Raw genomic sequence first — 15,660 nt, 5'->3', positions numbered from 1 at the left:
GGTTCCAGCAGGCCAAGGGCCGGGTCCTGCCCTTTGGGCACAAGAAGCCCCGTCAGCCCCCCGGGCTGGGGCCAGAGTGTCTGGAGAGCAGGCAGGCAGAAAGGGAGCTGGGAGTGTGGATGGACAGGCAGCTGAAGAGGAGGCAGAGTGTGAGCAGTGTGATGTTAGAAAAGCAGGCTAAGTTGTGGACTGGTTGTAGAAGGAGGAGGAAGCCCAGAGGCCAGTGCAAGCAGGCAGCCCTGAGCTTGCACATGATGTCCCCTCCCTGCAGGTTCCTGTCCTTGAGCCCAGGCCCTGAGGTGAGGCTGAGAAGTGGCGCGGAGGTGAGCCCAGAGCTGTCCCTGAGGTGAGGCTGAGAATAAGTGCAAGGCAGAGGTGCTGCTGAGGAAGGAGAGCCCTGTGGTGGGGAAGAAGACAAAGCTGTGAGTGCCCATCCCCGAGCAGGTGCTGTGTCCATCCCCTGTGTGCCAGGTGAGCTGGGGCTTTGCTGCAGAGCTGCGGGCGCTGATTTGAGGGTCTCCAAGTGCTGAGATGGTGGGCACCCAGGAACACAAACTGTGCCTGGCCACGGAGCCTGCAAGGAGGAGCAGAGACAGCCGTGGCAGTGTGGGGGTCCAGGTTGTCCCTGTGCCTTCCCCTGCAGGCCCTGGCTGTCCTTGCTGGGCCCCTGTCCATCCCCATCAGGTCCTTGCCCGTCCCCCCCGGGCTGAGCTCCCCCCAGGAAGTGCCGTGGAGCTGAAGCTGCTGCCATCCCCCCCCTGCAGCCGCTGCCCCAGCCAAGGGAGCAGCAAAGGCAGGACCAGGAGCAGAGGCAGCATCAGGGGAGCCCTGGGGGGGCCGGGAAGGTCTTGTGTGGGTCAGGAAAGAGGCGCTGGGCACGAGGCCGGGGCTGTGCTGAGCAGGCCCAGCCCTCACATCCCCCCAGCCAACGCCGGCTGCCCGGGGGGCTTGGGAGGGACCCCCAGCCCGTGTGCCCCACACTGAGCTGGCAGAGAGAGAGCCAAGGGACAGGGCCACGGGCAGGGCCACGGGTGAGGGACAGGCAGGGCCATTGCAGGGCCACGGTGAGGGCACAGCCTGTGGCAGCAGAGCTGCCCAGGGCCGGGGGCAGCCGGGGGTGTTGGTGCCAGGCAGTGCTGGGGCTGAGCAGAGCACGAGGCCTCTTGCAGACTCCTGGAGCAGCCTCCCACGTGTCAACCCTATTCTCAGGGCACAGACATTTCTTTGGGCCAAAGAACCTTAAAACAGTTGGCACTGACTACACTTTACCACCATCTGTTCTCCAGCTGCTCTGCTGGTTCAGAGCAGCACAGTAAGACAGTGGGGATCCCTGGTATCCTTGGAAAGGCAAGGTCCAGAAATGGGGAGGAGGGGGGGCAGAGAAGGGGAAGCCTGGACAGTGGGGACCCCTGGGATCCCCGGGACAACAAAGTGGGGAACCTGGAGAGGGGGAAGGTCTGGGAACGCCGCACCCTGAAGGTGAAAGTCAGAGCAGAAGGGACCCTTGGGACCCCCAATACTGCCAGCATCCCAAAGTGGGACCCCCAGCATCCCAGACAGGGCAGACCCTCTGAACCACAGAGGGCAGAGACCACAATGGGGGAAGTCTTGGGAGCGCTTTTTTAGACAGAATTTTCATATTCTTGAGTATTTTTTTCCTGAATCTCAACTTTTTGCAGTCTGGGGGGGGGCTTCATCTTGCTATTTCTGAGAGGTTGTTTGCCTGAATCCTGGTGGTTTGGGTTTTTCTGGGCTGAATCTTGGTGTTTTGGAGGTTTTTATGGACACAGGATGCCCAGTGAGTTCTAGAGATGGACTTGGGCAGGAGGAACCCCCAAGCCAACATGCTCAGCCCTTGTTTTCCCCCCATCAGGATTTGTCCTTCCCAAAGCTTGGGCGGATGGAGGAGGAGGCTGCGAGGAAGAGGAAGATGCCTTGGGCCCCCCAGGCAGGTGAGGAGGAAGTCAGTGTCCCTTTGGGCGGGTGTTGTGCTGGCTCTGTCAGCCGAGCATGGCCCCGGCTGCAGGACAACCCCGCTGGCGCCGCCGTCCTGCCGGGGCCGGAGTTGGGGGGATGTCCTTGGCCTTCCCTGTGGGCCGGAGGCAAATCCCCTCCCTGTCCTTCTTGCTTCCTGCCCCAGGCCCCGAGCTGAGGACGGAGAGCCCGGAGGACAAATCCCCCCGTGAGACCCTGGTGGGAGAGGCCGTTTTGAAGGGCTCCCCGGCGCAGGAAGGCAGCGGGGAGGGAAAGGGCCGGAGATCCCCCCGCAGGAGGGGCTCCAAAGCCATCCCAGGGTGCTCTGAGGAGGAAAGAGCCAGCCTGTGCCAGGAAGGCGGCCGGAGCTTGAGGCGGAGCTCTGAGCTGGTGGTCCCTGATCAGCCTCCCAGCAGGGAAAAGCCCTTCAGGTGCTTGGAATGTGGGAAGAGCTTTAGGAGGAGCACCACCCTCCTCACCCACCAGCACATCCACACTGGGGAACGTCCCTACACATGTGGGGAATGTGGGAAGAGCTTCAGGCAAAGCTCCAAGCTTATCCAACATCAGCGCATCCACAGTGGGGAATGGCCCTACACATGTAGGGAATGTGGGAAGGGCTTCAGTGACAGGTTCACTCAACGCATCCACCAGCGCATCCACAGTGGGGAACGGCCCTACACGTGTGGGGAATGTGGAAAGAGCTTCAACTGGAACTCCAACCTCCTCACCCACCAGCGCATCCACACTGGAGAACGTCCCTACACGTGTGGGGAATGTGGGAAGAGTTTCAGACACAGCTCCACCCTGCACTCCCACCAGCACATCCACACTGAGGAACGGCCCTACACGTGTTGGGAATGTGGGAAGAGCTTCAACTACAGCTCCAACCTCCTCACCCACCAGCGCATACATACTGGGGAGCGGCCCTACACGTGTGGGGAATGTGGGAAGAGGTTTCAGACCAGCTCTCATCTCCTCAGACATGAGCGGACGCACACAGATGAGAGGCCCTTCCGCTGCACCGACTGCGGGAAGGGCTTCAAGCAGAACTCCACCCTCCTCACCCACCGGCACATCCACAGCGGGGAGAGGCCCTACAAGTGTGGGGAGTGTGGGAAGAGCTTCATCCGAAACTCTAAGTTGACCAAACACCAACGGACCCACCAGTAAGGGAAGCCCTACCAGTGCCCCAACTGCAGGAAGAGCTTCGGCCGTAGGACTGACACGCAAAAAAGGTTTCAAAAGGTCTTCAGGATTTTGAGTATCTGCACTCCAACATCAATTTATTCTTTTGAATATGTGTAAGTTTAACCTCATTTTAGTCTGAAAGCCAAATTCACCACTACCCCATTCCCTGATAACCGTAGGCTGATTCTGACAAGTGAGGCAGAAATTACCCACTGCCCAGCAAAAACCAGTGGGGCCAGCCAGTGGTCTCTGCCCTGGCAGCCCAGTTTCCCCAGTCTCATCTCAAAATGACCAGTTACACTGAAGCAAAGAGCACTGGAACCAGTGCAACAAGCCCCAGTCTGACTTTCACACCTGCCCATGTCTCCTGTTTTCTGCTGCTCTACAGACTTCCTTGTTTAAAATACAATGGAAAAATGAACAGTTTTTGGGGTTGTTTTGGTTTTGGGCTCGGGTTTTTTTTTTCCCTCCACTGTTCTCATTACCCTCATTTCAAATCTATTTTGGTGTTTGAAGATGAATTAAAATTTTGAATGATTTTTAATGTTAATGCCTTGACCAAAGTATCAAAACATGAAAAATAAAAAAAACAAAACACCACGAAGCTGTCCATTATTGTGACAATCAAACACTCAGAAGTACTAACATAAGCACAGTGAAAAACCCATAAATAAGACCATTAAAATAATTTTAATTTTTTTATGTTAATATATTTTTACTAAGCTTAACATAAGGAAATTTAGTTCCTGACATCAGCTTTCCCCACCTCTCAAAAAGGTAATTTAGTTACATCTTAGTCACCCTTGAAAGGCTCTTTCCAGTTGGCTTGGCCTCTGCCTTAGACACTCATGAGATCTGCCAAAACCAATTTAAGGGCAAATTTCCCCACCAGGTTCAGCTGCATTGGTTGTACCAAAAACTTTGCAAGTAACCCCACAACTTTCATCTTAAACTCTTCTCTCAACCTTGTAAAATAATTAGCAGTAAACAGACCTGATAATTAAGAACACGTTCTTGTTCTCAAAGTCATTCATACACCAAAAAGATGCCACAGGAATGGCCAAAATATTAATAGCAACTTCTACACTTTGGAAATCTACATTTGGTTTAAAAGATTTCACAGTGGTTGTTTCCTTAGGAATTCAGGCACATTTTACTAACAAGTTTCAATAAAGTTACAAAAACATCTTCCTCCACTAAGACACAGGCAGTGATCCTAACCTGAGGTGGACACTGAAAAGCCCAATTTTTTTCTTAGCTGTCATGAGTCTTTCATTCCTTCTGCCACATCAATTAGGCATCAGCCCATTTTTCAAGCTGCTGTTATCTACCAGCTCCTGCTTTGGTTTCCAAGCCCAGTATTTTGGCCACAATAAAATCAGGGCCCTGGGCAGTCATGTCAGAATGACAAAGAGTACTGACCCTCCCTGCCAAGGGAGACAAACCATTCCCAACCTCGACCAAAGGTTCAAGGCAACGATTCTGAAACAAAATTTACAAAGTTTTTCTCTTCAGTTTTTTGCTGCAATTCTCTGTTGCTCAATTAAAAGACCACAGCAGTGAAAGACAAGGCCTGATGGCCAAACCCAGGGCTTCAGCCACTTGAGGTCTATTGAAACCTTCTGTTCCTCGAGTGGGAGGCTGAAATCCAACACGTACAACACCCACGCATGAGACACCAACACATTGACCAAGTTTTCCAGAGTGAAATCTGAGGCTTCAACTTAAAAACTGAGGTGACCTCCCCTGGAAATGGAATTTCCTCCAGCAGAAGGAGCTGAATGGACAGAATGAGGCTGTGAACAAACCAAACCTCAAGGTCTACGTCTCAAAGTCCATTAAAGCAAGGTTTTAGTCTCGAAGACACATCCCTGGTAACTTTGACACTGCAGGAAAGAGCAGACGTGTCCTTTCTGGCCAGCAAAGTCCATCATGAGTTCCTGTCAGAGACTGCACAGAACATGAGTGCCCTGGACAGCCCTAGTTCTGCTTTTACCACCATCAGATGTTCTGTAAGCACAGCAGTCAAAGCACAACTCACGTAGGTTTGGGTATTTTCAGCTAAGGCTGTTTGCCAGGTTTCTCAGATTTAGAGAGGAATTCCCAGTAAGATGTGACTTTATTCACAGATGCACTCTTTTTTGGGTGTTATTTTAAAATAATAAACTGTATTGCATTAAGCAAAGTATGTCAACTTCAGTAAAGCTTCAATAAAGTGTCGGGCGACTGTTGAGCACCTCAGTGAATTCATCTGTAAGCAAAAAGCTCAAGGGCATTGTAGTGGCCTTCATCCCTCTGCACACAGACATCACCTCCCAGCTCTGCTTCTCTGCTTGACCACCTTTGCCCCTCCAACTGCTCCCCGCAGCATCCCAGCTCTCTTTTGCTGCACAAGTGGAGTGCTCTCCTCAAGTCTTGCACCTGTTCTCTGCTGCTCTCCTTCCCCGCTCCTTTCACCATCTTCAACCCTGCCTGTTTGTGGAGCCCACTCTGACCCCCTCCCTCCACAATCTCCTTCTGGCCTGCCATCTCCCAAGCAGATCTCGGGCTGCTTTGGAAAGCCTGATGGCAAAGCTGCTCTCCCTGACTTGCACGTCTGCCCTGCTCTTTAGGCAGGACCAGGCTAAGGGGCAAACGATACGCACGCCACGTGGAAGGTGAAATCACCCGCTTCTGCAAGACTCTCGGAAGAAAGTGCGGTATCAAGGTAATGAGCTCCCCCGTTGCTGAGACTCTTGTCCGTGCCATCGGCAGGGCACTCCTGTGAGCCAAAGGCACCCGGAATCGGTGGGGTGACAGGGCCTCAGTGTCCCTGATGAGAGGGTTCCTGCTGTCCCCAAGCAGGGACTGTCTGAGGGCGGCACTCTGCTGGTGTCCCAGCAGCAGCTGCAGCTCTCCTGCCCAGCAGTGAGCCCTGGTCCTGTGCAGGGCCAGCACCCCGTGAGCATGAGCCCAGCCCTCCTGCCTCAGCCTAAGGACCCTCTGCTCTCGTCCTCCCCTACACAGTGACTGTGGGCACTGCTGCCAGCACTGCTGGGCACCTGTGGCCAGGGCTGCTCTCGCTGCCCATCTGAGCAGCACCAGCAGGGGCCTTGGGGTGACATCTTTACTCTCCTCCTTCCTGCCGCAGCCCTTCGAAAGATACCTCACACGCTCGGAGAGGACGCACATCGTCCTTGAAGCCCTGGAGCAGAAAGATGCACAGAATTATCAATGGATACCTGGAGAGCCTCGTCCATGGGTTGAACCATTTGGGTGGAACCTTTACAGAGGGCGCAGGATCATAGCAAAAGAGATTTTGTGGCTGGCCACGGATGACCCGTGCTTCTTCCTGACGGATGTAAGTGGCCTGTGGCTGGATTGCCCTGCCCTTCAGCCCTAGAAGGCCTTGTTCCTCTCTCCATCCCTCCCTGCCAAACCCAGGTGTCTCAGGCACCTGAAGGCACCTGAAGGCACCTGAAGGCAGCAGAGTGACATGGAAAGGGCAGCTGAGGCTGCACTACCGTGGTAGCACTCTCTTCACCTCTGTCCCCTTCAGGTGCCAAAGATTTTGAGCTTCCTGGATGAAAGACTGCCAGGTGTGAAGTGTGAACTTGTGCAGGAGTGCTTCCACTCCCTGCTTCTGCTGCTAGCAGAGTTTTTCCCAAGGAAGGTAGTTGCCACACTGTTGAGCATCGCTCCACAAGGAGACAGGTACTGGCCCTGAAAAGCCTGAGGGTTTGTTGGCTGTGGGGAGATGGAACCTGAGACTCTCTGGCTCCCAGAGCCAAGGAATGATGGAGGACAGCCCTGAGGAGAGGGGTTCTCCATCCCACCAAGCTTTCCAGCCCTGCTAGGTTGCCCAGGCCTGCAGCAGACAAAGCTGGCCCAGCCAGCCCAGAGCCACCCTGCTGCTCCCAGCCTAGAGGGGAACACCAGCTCAGTGCCCTGCTGCCTGCCCAGGCAGGGCCCCAGGCACCTGGGCTGGCCCGGCCACGCTGCACTCCAGGCCGCCCTGCTGACACAGAGCTCTGCCTTGCAGTGTGGCCATGCAAATGTGGCAGAGCATCTTCTCAGAGCCCAAGATTGGAGACAAGATATTATGGCCATTCGCTGTCATGCTCTGGGTCGACTGGTGGCCCTGCAGTCTCAGCGCTTCTTCTTCAGAAAGCAGCTCCACCTCTGACTTGGCTGTGAGTTACCAGAAAAGGACTTGATCCCCTGCCACGAGCCCTGCAGACTCTGCCAGGCTCTCACTACTGTGCTTGCTTCTACAGCCATTGCCCAGTGGCACTAGCATGAAGTTTGAGTGGGAGGACAAAGACGAAGAATTTGAATACCTTCAGAATGACAACTTTGATATCGATGAGGAGCTTCCAACCCTCCCAGCCTCCCAGGTGCTCGACGGCCTCATCATGCTGTGCGAGACACCTGAGCTGGTGAGCAGGGTGGCATCAGGGACAGCCATGGTGGCATCCAGGGCTCTGGGGCTGTGGGTAAGGCGGTGGCTTGGCGTGGGCTGGGAGGCAGGTGTTAGAGGAAGTGCTGCCAGCTGCCTTGATGACATGTTAAGTCCTGATGGCTGCCTGAGGAGCTTTCCAGGCATGGATCTTATCACAAAAAAGAAACTCTGTCCTTCATACAGGCAGGAAAACTGGAGTTCCTGGTGCCACACATGATGGAGCTCCTGTGGGTTGGCAGAGAAGACCTCAAGACAAAGGTCGTTATGATCCTGCAAAGACTGATAAATCAAAACCTGGAGAAGAAAAAGGCCAGCCCCATGGATGAGTATTTGGTGGAGAACCTGCCGCGCTTCTTTGACATGGTAAGGTTCATGTGGGAGCGTGAGCCCTGAGATGGGCACTGGGCAGTGAGAGCTGCCCTGCACCCAGCCCTGTCAGCAGCTCTGGCAGCAGGCTCTGCTCCCCTGGGCTCTGGTGGCTTCTGGGCCTTGCAGCCCAGTGCAACTTGTCCCTGCTCTGGAATCTGAGCCCAGGGCATCTCCCTCAGTCACCATCCCCATCCCCTTTCACTGTGGGCAGGGGGCTGCTGTTTCCAAAGCTCACCTTTCCTCCTTCCTCCCAGGAGAGCAGCGACATGCGAGAGGCCTTTATCTGCCTCTTCAGAGACTACCTGGGCTCAGCAGTGCTGAGGAACAACAAGCAATTGAAGACGTCTCTGTGGAGTGCACTGGTCCCGCTGCTCATTCGCACAAGTGACCAGTCCCCGAGCGTGGCCAAGGTACACATTGGAAGGCTGAGCACTGGCACAGAGAGAGGTGGGCTGGCCCGCCCTGTGGGGCCCAGGCAGCAGGGCAAGGGCTGCTGGCAGTGGGCAGCCGTGGCCCAGCGCAAGCCGTGGGAAAGGTCCCTGCAGAGCCAGTGCCAGCAGGGATGGAGAAGCTGGCACAGCCATTTCCAACAGCTGCCCTAGGGCTCCAGTAGGGCTCGTCAGCAGCCTGTGACCACCAAAGCCTGAACAGGCACATCCCCACAGGCTTCTCTGCTGTCCCTGGCATGTGTCCAAAGACAGGGCGTCCAGCCTCAGGCCCTGTCCTGCAGGGCTGTCCTCACACGTCCCCTAGACACTTTGGTGAGGGCATGTCCCAAATCCTGAGGGCAGAATCTCCCCAGCAAGAAAGCCAAGAGCTCTCCTTTGCCAGCCATGCTGCTACCTCACCCCTTCTGCTTCCATGCAGGCCGCCCAGGAAGCGCTCCTTGCTGCAACAAAGCTGCTCAAGTGGAGGGAGCTGAAAGAGCTGGTGAAGAAGCAGCAGATGTGGAGGATTAGCGAGTGCTTGGTAAGGCCAAGTGCCAGGGTGCAGGTTGGGTGAGGCTTAGCCCACAGGCAGAGCCCACTGTGTGGGCCCAGAGCCCAGAGGCTGGAGCTGCAGCCCAGTGTGTGCCCTCCAAGAACAGAGCCCCAGGGGCTCCTCTGCAGGCCCCTCTCCCTTCCCTGCAGCCAGCGGGAGAGAGGGCTCTGGGCAACACTGAGTGCTGGCAGGAGGGACTGCTGCAGCCAGCGGGGGGGCTCTGTGCCATGCCCGTGTCCTTGTGCTCTCTCCAGGTGGGGAAGGACAGGAGCAGGGCTGAAGAGTACCTGCGTCAGGGCCTGAGCTACCTCAAGGACCCTGAGGCCAGTGTGCGAGAGGCGGCCATCAGGTTCATCGGTGAGCCCCAGCCCCCGGGGTCCCTCTTTGGGCAAGCTGGCCCCTGTCCCTGCTCCTGCAGCCACAGCCAGGCCCAGCCCTGGGGCTGCCTGAGCCCCGGCTGCCGCAGGCTGGGCCTGGGCCTCCCTCTGCCACCCCTGCCCACGTGGCTGGGCTTGGTGGCCACTGGGCTGAGTTCCACCCCCCTGAGCTCCTGGTGCTTCCTGGGCTCATCCCGGCTGAGGGGGAGCAGGGCAGGGCCAGGGGCCGCGCTGCTGGGAGCCCGCTGGGGAGCAGGGGCTGACAGAGCTTTGTGCCTAGGGGTGGCCACGCGGCACCTGAGGAACCGAAGCCAAGAGCAACTGGATGAGATCTGCAGCGGTGAGTGGGGAACATGGGCTGGAGGGGACGTCTGGAGGTCTCTGCAGACACAGGGCTTCATCTCAGCTCTGTTTCTTTTGCTCACAGCTCTTCAGCCCTTGAAGACAGACAGCAATGTATTCGTCTCCTGCCTGGCAAAACAGACCATCAGCATCCTGGAGGCTTTAGGACCAACACCGAGCCCTCGATTCAGGCCAGAAGCACTGCTCTTCTGGCGCCGACGTCCACACCCATGAGGACCTTCCAACATTCCCAGGCTCCCAGGCGCTGTGTGAGACACCTGAGCTGGTGAGCAGGGTGGTGTCAGGGACAGCCATGGTGGCATCCAGGGCTCTGGGGCTGTGGGTAAGGCAGTGGCTTGGCGTGGGCTGGGAGGCAGGTGTTGGGGGGACTGCTGCCAACTGCCCTGATGCCATGTTGGGGCCTGGTGGCTGCCTGGGGAGCTTTCCAGGCATGGATCTTATCACAGAAAATAAACTCTGTCCTTCATACAGGCAGGAAAACTGGAGTTCCTGGTGCCACACATGATGGAGCTCCTGTGGGTTGGCAGTGAAGACTCCTGGACAGAGGATGTGATGGTCCCTAAAAACCCGATGTGTCCAAACCCGGAGAAGAAAAAGGCCAGCCCCACCGATGAGTATCTAGTGGAGAACCTCTCGCACTTCTTTGACATGGTAAGGCTGATGTGGGAACGTGAGCCCTGAGATTGGCACTGGGCAGTGAGAGCTGCCCTGCACCCAGCCCTGTCAGCAGCTCTGGCAGCAGGCTCTGCTCCCCTGGGCTCTGGTGGCTTCTGGGCCTTGCAGCCCAGTGCAACTTGTCCCTGCTCTGGAATCGGAGCCCAGGGCATCTCCCTCAGCCACCATCCCCATCCCCTTTTACTGTGGGCAGGGGGCCGCTGTTTCCAAAGCTCACCTTTCCTCCTTCCTCCCAGGAGAGCAACAACATGCGAGAGGCCTTTATCTGCCTCTTCAGAGACTACCTGGGCTCAGCAGTGCTGAGGAACAACAAGCAATTGAAGATGTCTCTGTGGAGTGCACTGGTCCCACTGCTCAGGAAAACTGGAGCTCCTGGTGCCAAACATGATGGAGCTCCTGTCTCTTGGCAGTGAAGACTCCTGGATAGAGATTGTGATGGTCTCTAAAAACCTGATGTGTCCAAACCTGGAGAAGATAAAGGCCTGCCCAGCCACTGAGGATCTGGTGGAGAACCTCTCATGCTTCCTCAACATGGTAAGGCTGATGTGGGTTTTTGAGCCCTGAGATGGGCACTGGGCAGTGAGAATTCCCCTGCAGCCCAGCCCTGGCAGCAGCTCTGGCAGCAGGCTCTGCTCCCCTGGGCTCTGGTGGCTTCTGGGCCTTGCAGCCCAGTGCAACTTGTCCCTGCTCTGGAATCTGAGCCCAGGGCATCTCCCTCAGCCACCATCCCCATCCCCTTTCACTGTGGGCAGAGGGCTGCTGTTTCCAAAGCTCACCTTTCCTCCTTCCTCCCAGGAGAGCAGCAACATGCAGGATTTCTCCATCTGCCCCTTCAGAGACCACCTGGGCTCAGCGGTGCTGAGGAAGCAGAAGCAGTTGAAGACGTCTCTGCCAAGTTGCCGAGGTTTGACTGGCCCTGTCCCCCTGGAGCTGGAAAATGGGCACCTGAGGAACCGAAGCACAGAGCAACTGGACGAGATCTGCAGCGGTGAGTGGGGAACATGGGCTGGAGGGATGTCTGGAGTTTCATCTTGGCTCTGTTTTTTTTCTCACAGCCCTTCAGCCCTTGAAGACAGACAGCAGTGAAGTCGTCTCTTGCCTGGCAGAACAGACCATCGGCATCCTGAAGGCTTTAGGACCAACACCGAGCCCTTGATTCAGGCCAGAAGCTCTTCAGGTACCAATGTCCACATCCATGAAGAGCTTCCAACATTCCCAGCCTCCCAGGCGCTGTGTGAGACACCTGAGCTGGTGAGCAGGGTGGTGTCAGGGACAGCCATGGTGGCATCCAGGGCTCTGGGGCTGTGGGTAAGGCAGTGGCTTGGCGTGGGCTGGGAGGCAGGTGTTGGGGGGACTGCTGCCAACTGCCCTGATGCCATGTTGGGGCCTGGTGGCTGCCTGGGGAGCTTTCCAGGCATGGATCTTATCACAAAAAAGAAACTCTGTCCTTCCTACAGGCAGGAGAACTGGAATCCTGATGCCATCAAATCTTCACCAAGAACCACGATTCAAACTACGAGCACTACTCTTCTGTTCCCACTGAGCCAGTTGGAGGCAGCTGTGATTTAATAAAGCAGCAACAATGGGCCCAAACCCATGGTGTCCTTCAGATGCGCCGTGTCCTGAGCAGACTGCGTCCTGCTTGTCCTGCCCTGCTGCCTGCAGGACAACTTCCCCCTTGGCACACCCCCAGCCCCAGCCTTGTTTGGGAAGTTGAGCTCTGGCTGAGGCTTTCCCCAGGAGAAGCCTCATTGGTCTCTCCTCAGGGCAGTCCCCCCAGCACCCAGCCAGGACAGGGCACAGAATGAGTGGCCCCAGCTCTGCCTCCCCAGGGGTGTCCAGGCATCCCACGAGGCATCTGCTGTTGCTGCATCACCACCTCCCCTCACCAGAATGGATTTGGAAAGCTTTCCAAGCACAGGGAGCCAGAGGGGACCAGAAGGAAACCTCAGGGCTCCCAGAGGGACTAGAGGACAAACAGGGAGTCTGGGTCACTGCCCCCAGGGCAGAGGATGGGCCTCCGCTGTCCCTCTCTTGCACCAGTAACATGTTTCCATCTGTTCTGCCCTGGGGGAAAAGAAGTATCCTTTGACTTGGAAGAGCTGATTAGCATCATCTTATGATGCCCTGGGAGGGGATTAGTTTTGATGGAATCACCTACAGGAAAGTTTGGAGACCTCCCTCAGTGTGCCCTGTGCCGGTGCTGAGCACAGGGAGGGAAACACACCAAGAGTCAGACAGCCCTGCCCAGAAGAACTGACTGCCTGAAGGAAGTTTTTGAATTTTGTCTTTTTTAAAACCCACTTCCTTCCTCAATATTGCCTGTGGCACTAGTGGCTGAGAAGGGATAAAACAGCAAAGAAGCCTACAAAATATGCTCCAAATAAAATGGATTTTCTAGTCTCATGGCTGGAAAATGCAGTTTCCGGGATAGTTTCCAAACCAGGAAAGAGACTGCTTCTTCCACTCTACCATGTATCTCATCTGTCATGAAGTTTCTCTCCCTACAGATGCTCCAAGGATTATTGGATGTCATACTAGGCATGGCCACAGTTATCTACTGATGGCCTTGCCTTTCAGAGAGGGCACTGCCGTGGGGGAAAGCACGAGAAACTCTGTCCTTGGTAAAACAGAGGCTTTGCTTTGTCAGCCTCTTGAATCTGGGTGTTGCTCAGGGCAATCAGTGGAAGTTTCAGAGAACAGCACTTCTTATTTATCCAATCAATCAAATAAATCCCAAGTTGACAGAGGCTTGCTCTACTTCCTGCCCTAAATGTCTGTCCTCCTTAGCAGGTGGACTGGCACGACCTGGCTCTCTAAAAGATCCTCTTCCAATCTTTTGGCAGTTTCCATAGATGCCAAACAAGCATCCTTGTGGGAAAGGGAAGAAAGGTGCAACAAGGAAAGGAAATAATGAGAGAATAGCTGGGCTAAACTGGGCTCATTGAAGTAGTGCTTGATAGACACTTCCCCTGTGTGTACCCAGGGGTAAAAAATAGGTCTGTCTCCTTTCCCTATTTACAAATCCCTAAAGGAAGAAAGTTGCCTGCTCATCTTCCTGTAAGGAAGAGGGGAAGGAAAAAACAACAGTGAAAACTCGGCAAATTAATTTTTTAAAAACCTCAGGGAAAAGAATCCCCAAAGCTTCACCTCTGTTTAGGTCTTGGAACTAAAGGCCTTCCTGTTTGCCACCAGTGCTTGTGTGTTGTGGTGCCTTATGGGATTTTCCTGCTTTGACAGTGTTTTGAGACAGTTCATTGTGCCCTTCAAGTCCTTACATGTGCACACACACACCACTCTCACCAGTGTCTGGCCCTCCAAAGAACACAAGACCTGATGATTTGTAGCTCCCACTCCAGTGGTTGGCACTTGGACCTCCCTCCGTACCCAGAGCTCAGAGCTCCCTTGTGCCAGAAAGTTTAAAGAGATTGTGCCTCATTCTGCCAAGACAACCCTTGGAAAAAAGTGTCCCTCTGTGTTTCCTGGGATAAGAGCACTCTATTGTCATCTTCCAAAACCTTGGAGAGGTCCCAGAGGTCTCCCAGGAAGGAATTTGGGGCCTCAAGCACAGGACCCATATATAGGGGCTGAGGACTCAGGGGTCAGTGGTGTGAAGATTGAGGACAGTAGAGGAGTAGCCTGAGATGTCTGGAAGGGGGGTGTCAGAGCTGGTGGAGCTTTTCTTCCTGTCAGAAAACAGCCTAAGAAAGAACTAGTGCCACCAAGGGCAGCTGGGGTGGCCTAGACTGGTGACAAGAAGCAAGAACTTTCCCTCTGAGGTCAGTGTAGTGGTGCAATATGTCACAAAGAAGGAGTCTGGATGAGCCCAAGGCTTTGTGTGTGCAGGAAGAGCCAGGGAAGACGCAGAGATGTCAGTGCAGGAAGGTGCCAGCCAGGTGGGGCAGCCGGGGGAATGATGACAGCCTGCAGGGAAAGGGGCAGGGCATGGACACCATAGGACAGCCTGGGCTGGAGAGGAGACAGGGAGGGGGAGAAGCTGAAAGGCCCTGACACAGCCACCTTCTGCAGGCCTTTGGCCATGGCTGCTGTCTGTGCCCCTGATGCCAGGAGGAGGGGAGTGCCCCTTGCAGCCCTGGGGCCTCATGGCCTCCTTGTCCCTGCTCAGCAGCCTGGCAGGTGCCACCCCATGGTCCTGCCCTTGGCATTGCACATCCCACATCCCAGTGCCCCAGGAAGAGCCCTGAGGAATGAGGCAGGGACAGAATCTGCCTTCCCAGGGGCTGGGGGTCAGGCCTTGGCCCTTTGGATTAAGGAAACACATCCAGGTTTCCTCAGCATCAGAGCCACCTTTCCCTTGCTTGTCCATCCTTGTCATCACTGTCTGCACTTTTCTGCTCTAACTGGAACCTGGGGACACGTTCTCAGTTGTGTCCCTCAGTGAGACTCATTAGCACTGCAAGAAACTTCAATGTTTCAATCTCACTTTGACTTCTTGAGAAGTTGTTTGAATTTAATCTCAGGGACTGAGTCTTATGTAAACAACTTCAAAGTCCCCTGAGGGTCATGAAATGCCTGGGGCTGTTGCTGTGCTGCTGAGCTGGGCCGGGCTCCTGGCACACAGGGAGCTCCTGGCAAGCAAGAAGAGCTTCAAAGAGACAGCTCTGCTGGTGAGCAGCTCCTCTGCACAGCCCAGCAGGGCTGAGGGCACTGCCTGCAGCACCAAGGGCAGGGGAGTGAGACAGAGAGAAGTTAAAGGCTGTCAGACGTAGAATGATGCTGAGACCTCACTGGGGGAGAACTTTTAACAGATCTTGGCACAGGAAGTCTGTTCATGCAGAGCAATGGGACTGCAGCTTTTGGAGGCATCTGGGAAAGCTGGCACTGCCCACCAACTACAGATTCTGTAAGTGCAACTCTGAAAGTATCTGGAGTGCAGAGGAGGAGGACATGCTCAGAGCTTCAACTCCCTCTCAGAATATTTCCAAGATGAAGATCTTTATGAGGTTAAAGAAATTTCCTGAGATTGTGTTTCCAGTTTCCTACTCTGGAGGAATGGGAGGAATAAATCATTAAGAAAGTATTAATTTTGACAAGTCCCTGAGACATCTGAACTGTGAGTGCTCAGTAGGTTTATCTGAGCTTCCTAATGTGCTTTCAGCCACTGCTCTGCCTGTGGGCAGCACCAGCATCACTTCTACTAGACCCATCAGGACTAGTCTGAGATGTCCTTTTTGCACCTGCAAATGGAATATGACCCCTACCAGTGCAGCCTGTGGTGCTGGGGAAGGAGCTGAGTCTCCTTAAATCAAATGCCATCATAGGGACACT

The 15,660-nt window shown here is 55.1% G+C and overlaps 2 protein-coding genes across 2 annotated transcripts in view; one reads left to right on the top strand and one right to left on the bottom strand.

The window, feature by feature from the left end:
• The window catches only part of LOC135405270 (zinc finger protein 501-like), a 229,944-nt gene that overhangs the window by 151,133 nt on the left and 63,151 nt on the right, over positions 1 to 15,660 (bottom strand). The gene's annotated exons all lie outside the window — the stretch shown is intronic.
• Positions 2,011 to 3,541, top strand: LOC135404529 (zinc finger protein 239-like). Its single transcript, XM_064639270.1, has 2 exons — positions 2,011 to 2,039; positions 2,094 to 3,541. The coding sequence occupies exons 1-2, from the start codon at positions 2,011 to 2,013 to the stop codon at positions 3,145 to 3,147; spliced, it is 1,083 nt and encodes a 360-aa protein (XP_064495340.1). The 3' UTR covers positions 3,148 to 3,541.

This window comes from Pseudopipra pipra, chromosome W, assembly GCF_036250125.1.
Source record: "Pseudopipra pipra isolate bDixPip1 chromosome W, bDixPip1.hap1, whole genome shotgun sequence".
In the NCBI taxonomy this organism is placed as follows: domain Eukaryota; kingdom Metazoa; phylum Chordata; class Aves; order Passeriformes; family Pipridae; genus Pseudopipra; species Pseudopipra pipra.
Note: the sequence above shows the minus strand (reverse complement) of the source record. Positions and strands in the feature narration are given on the sequence as shown.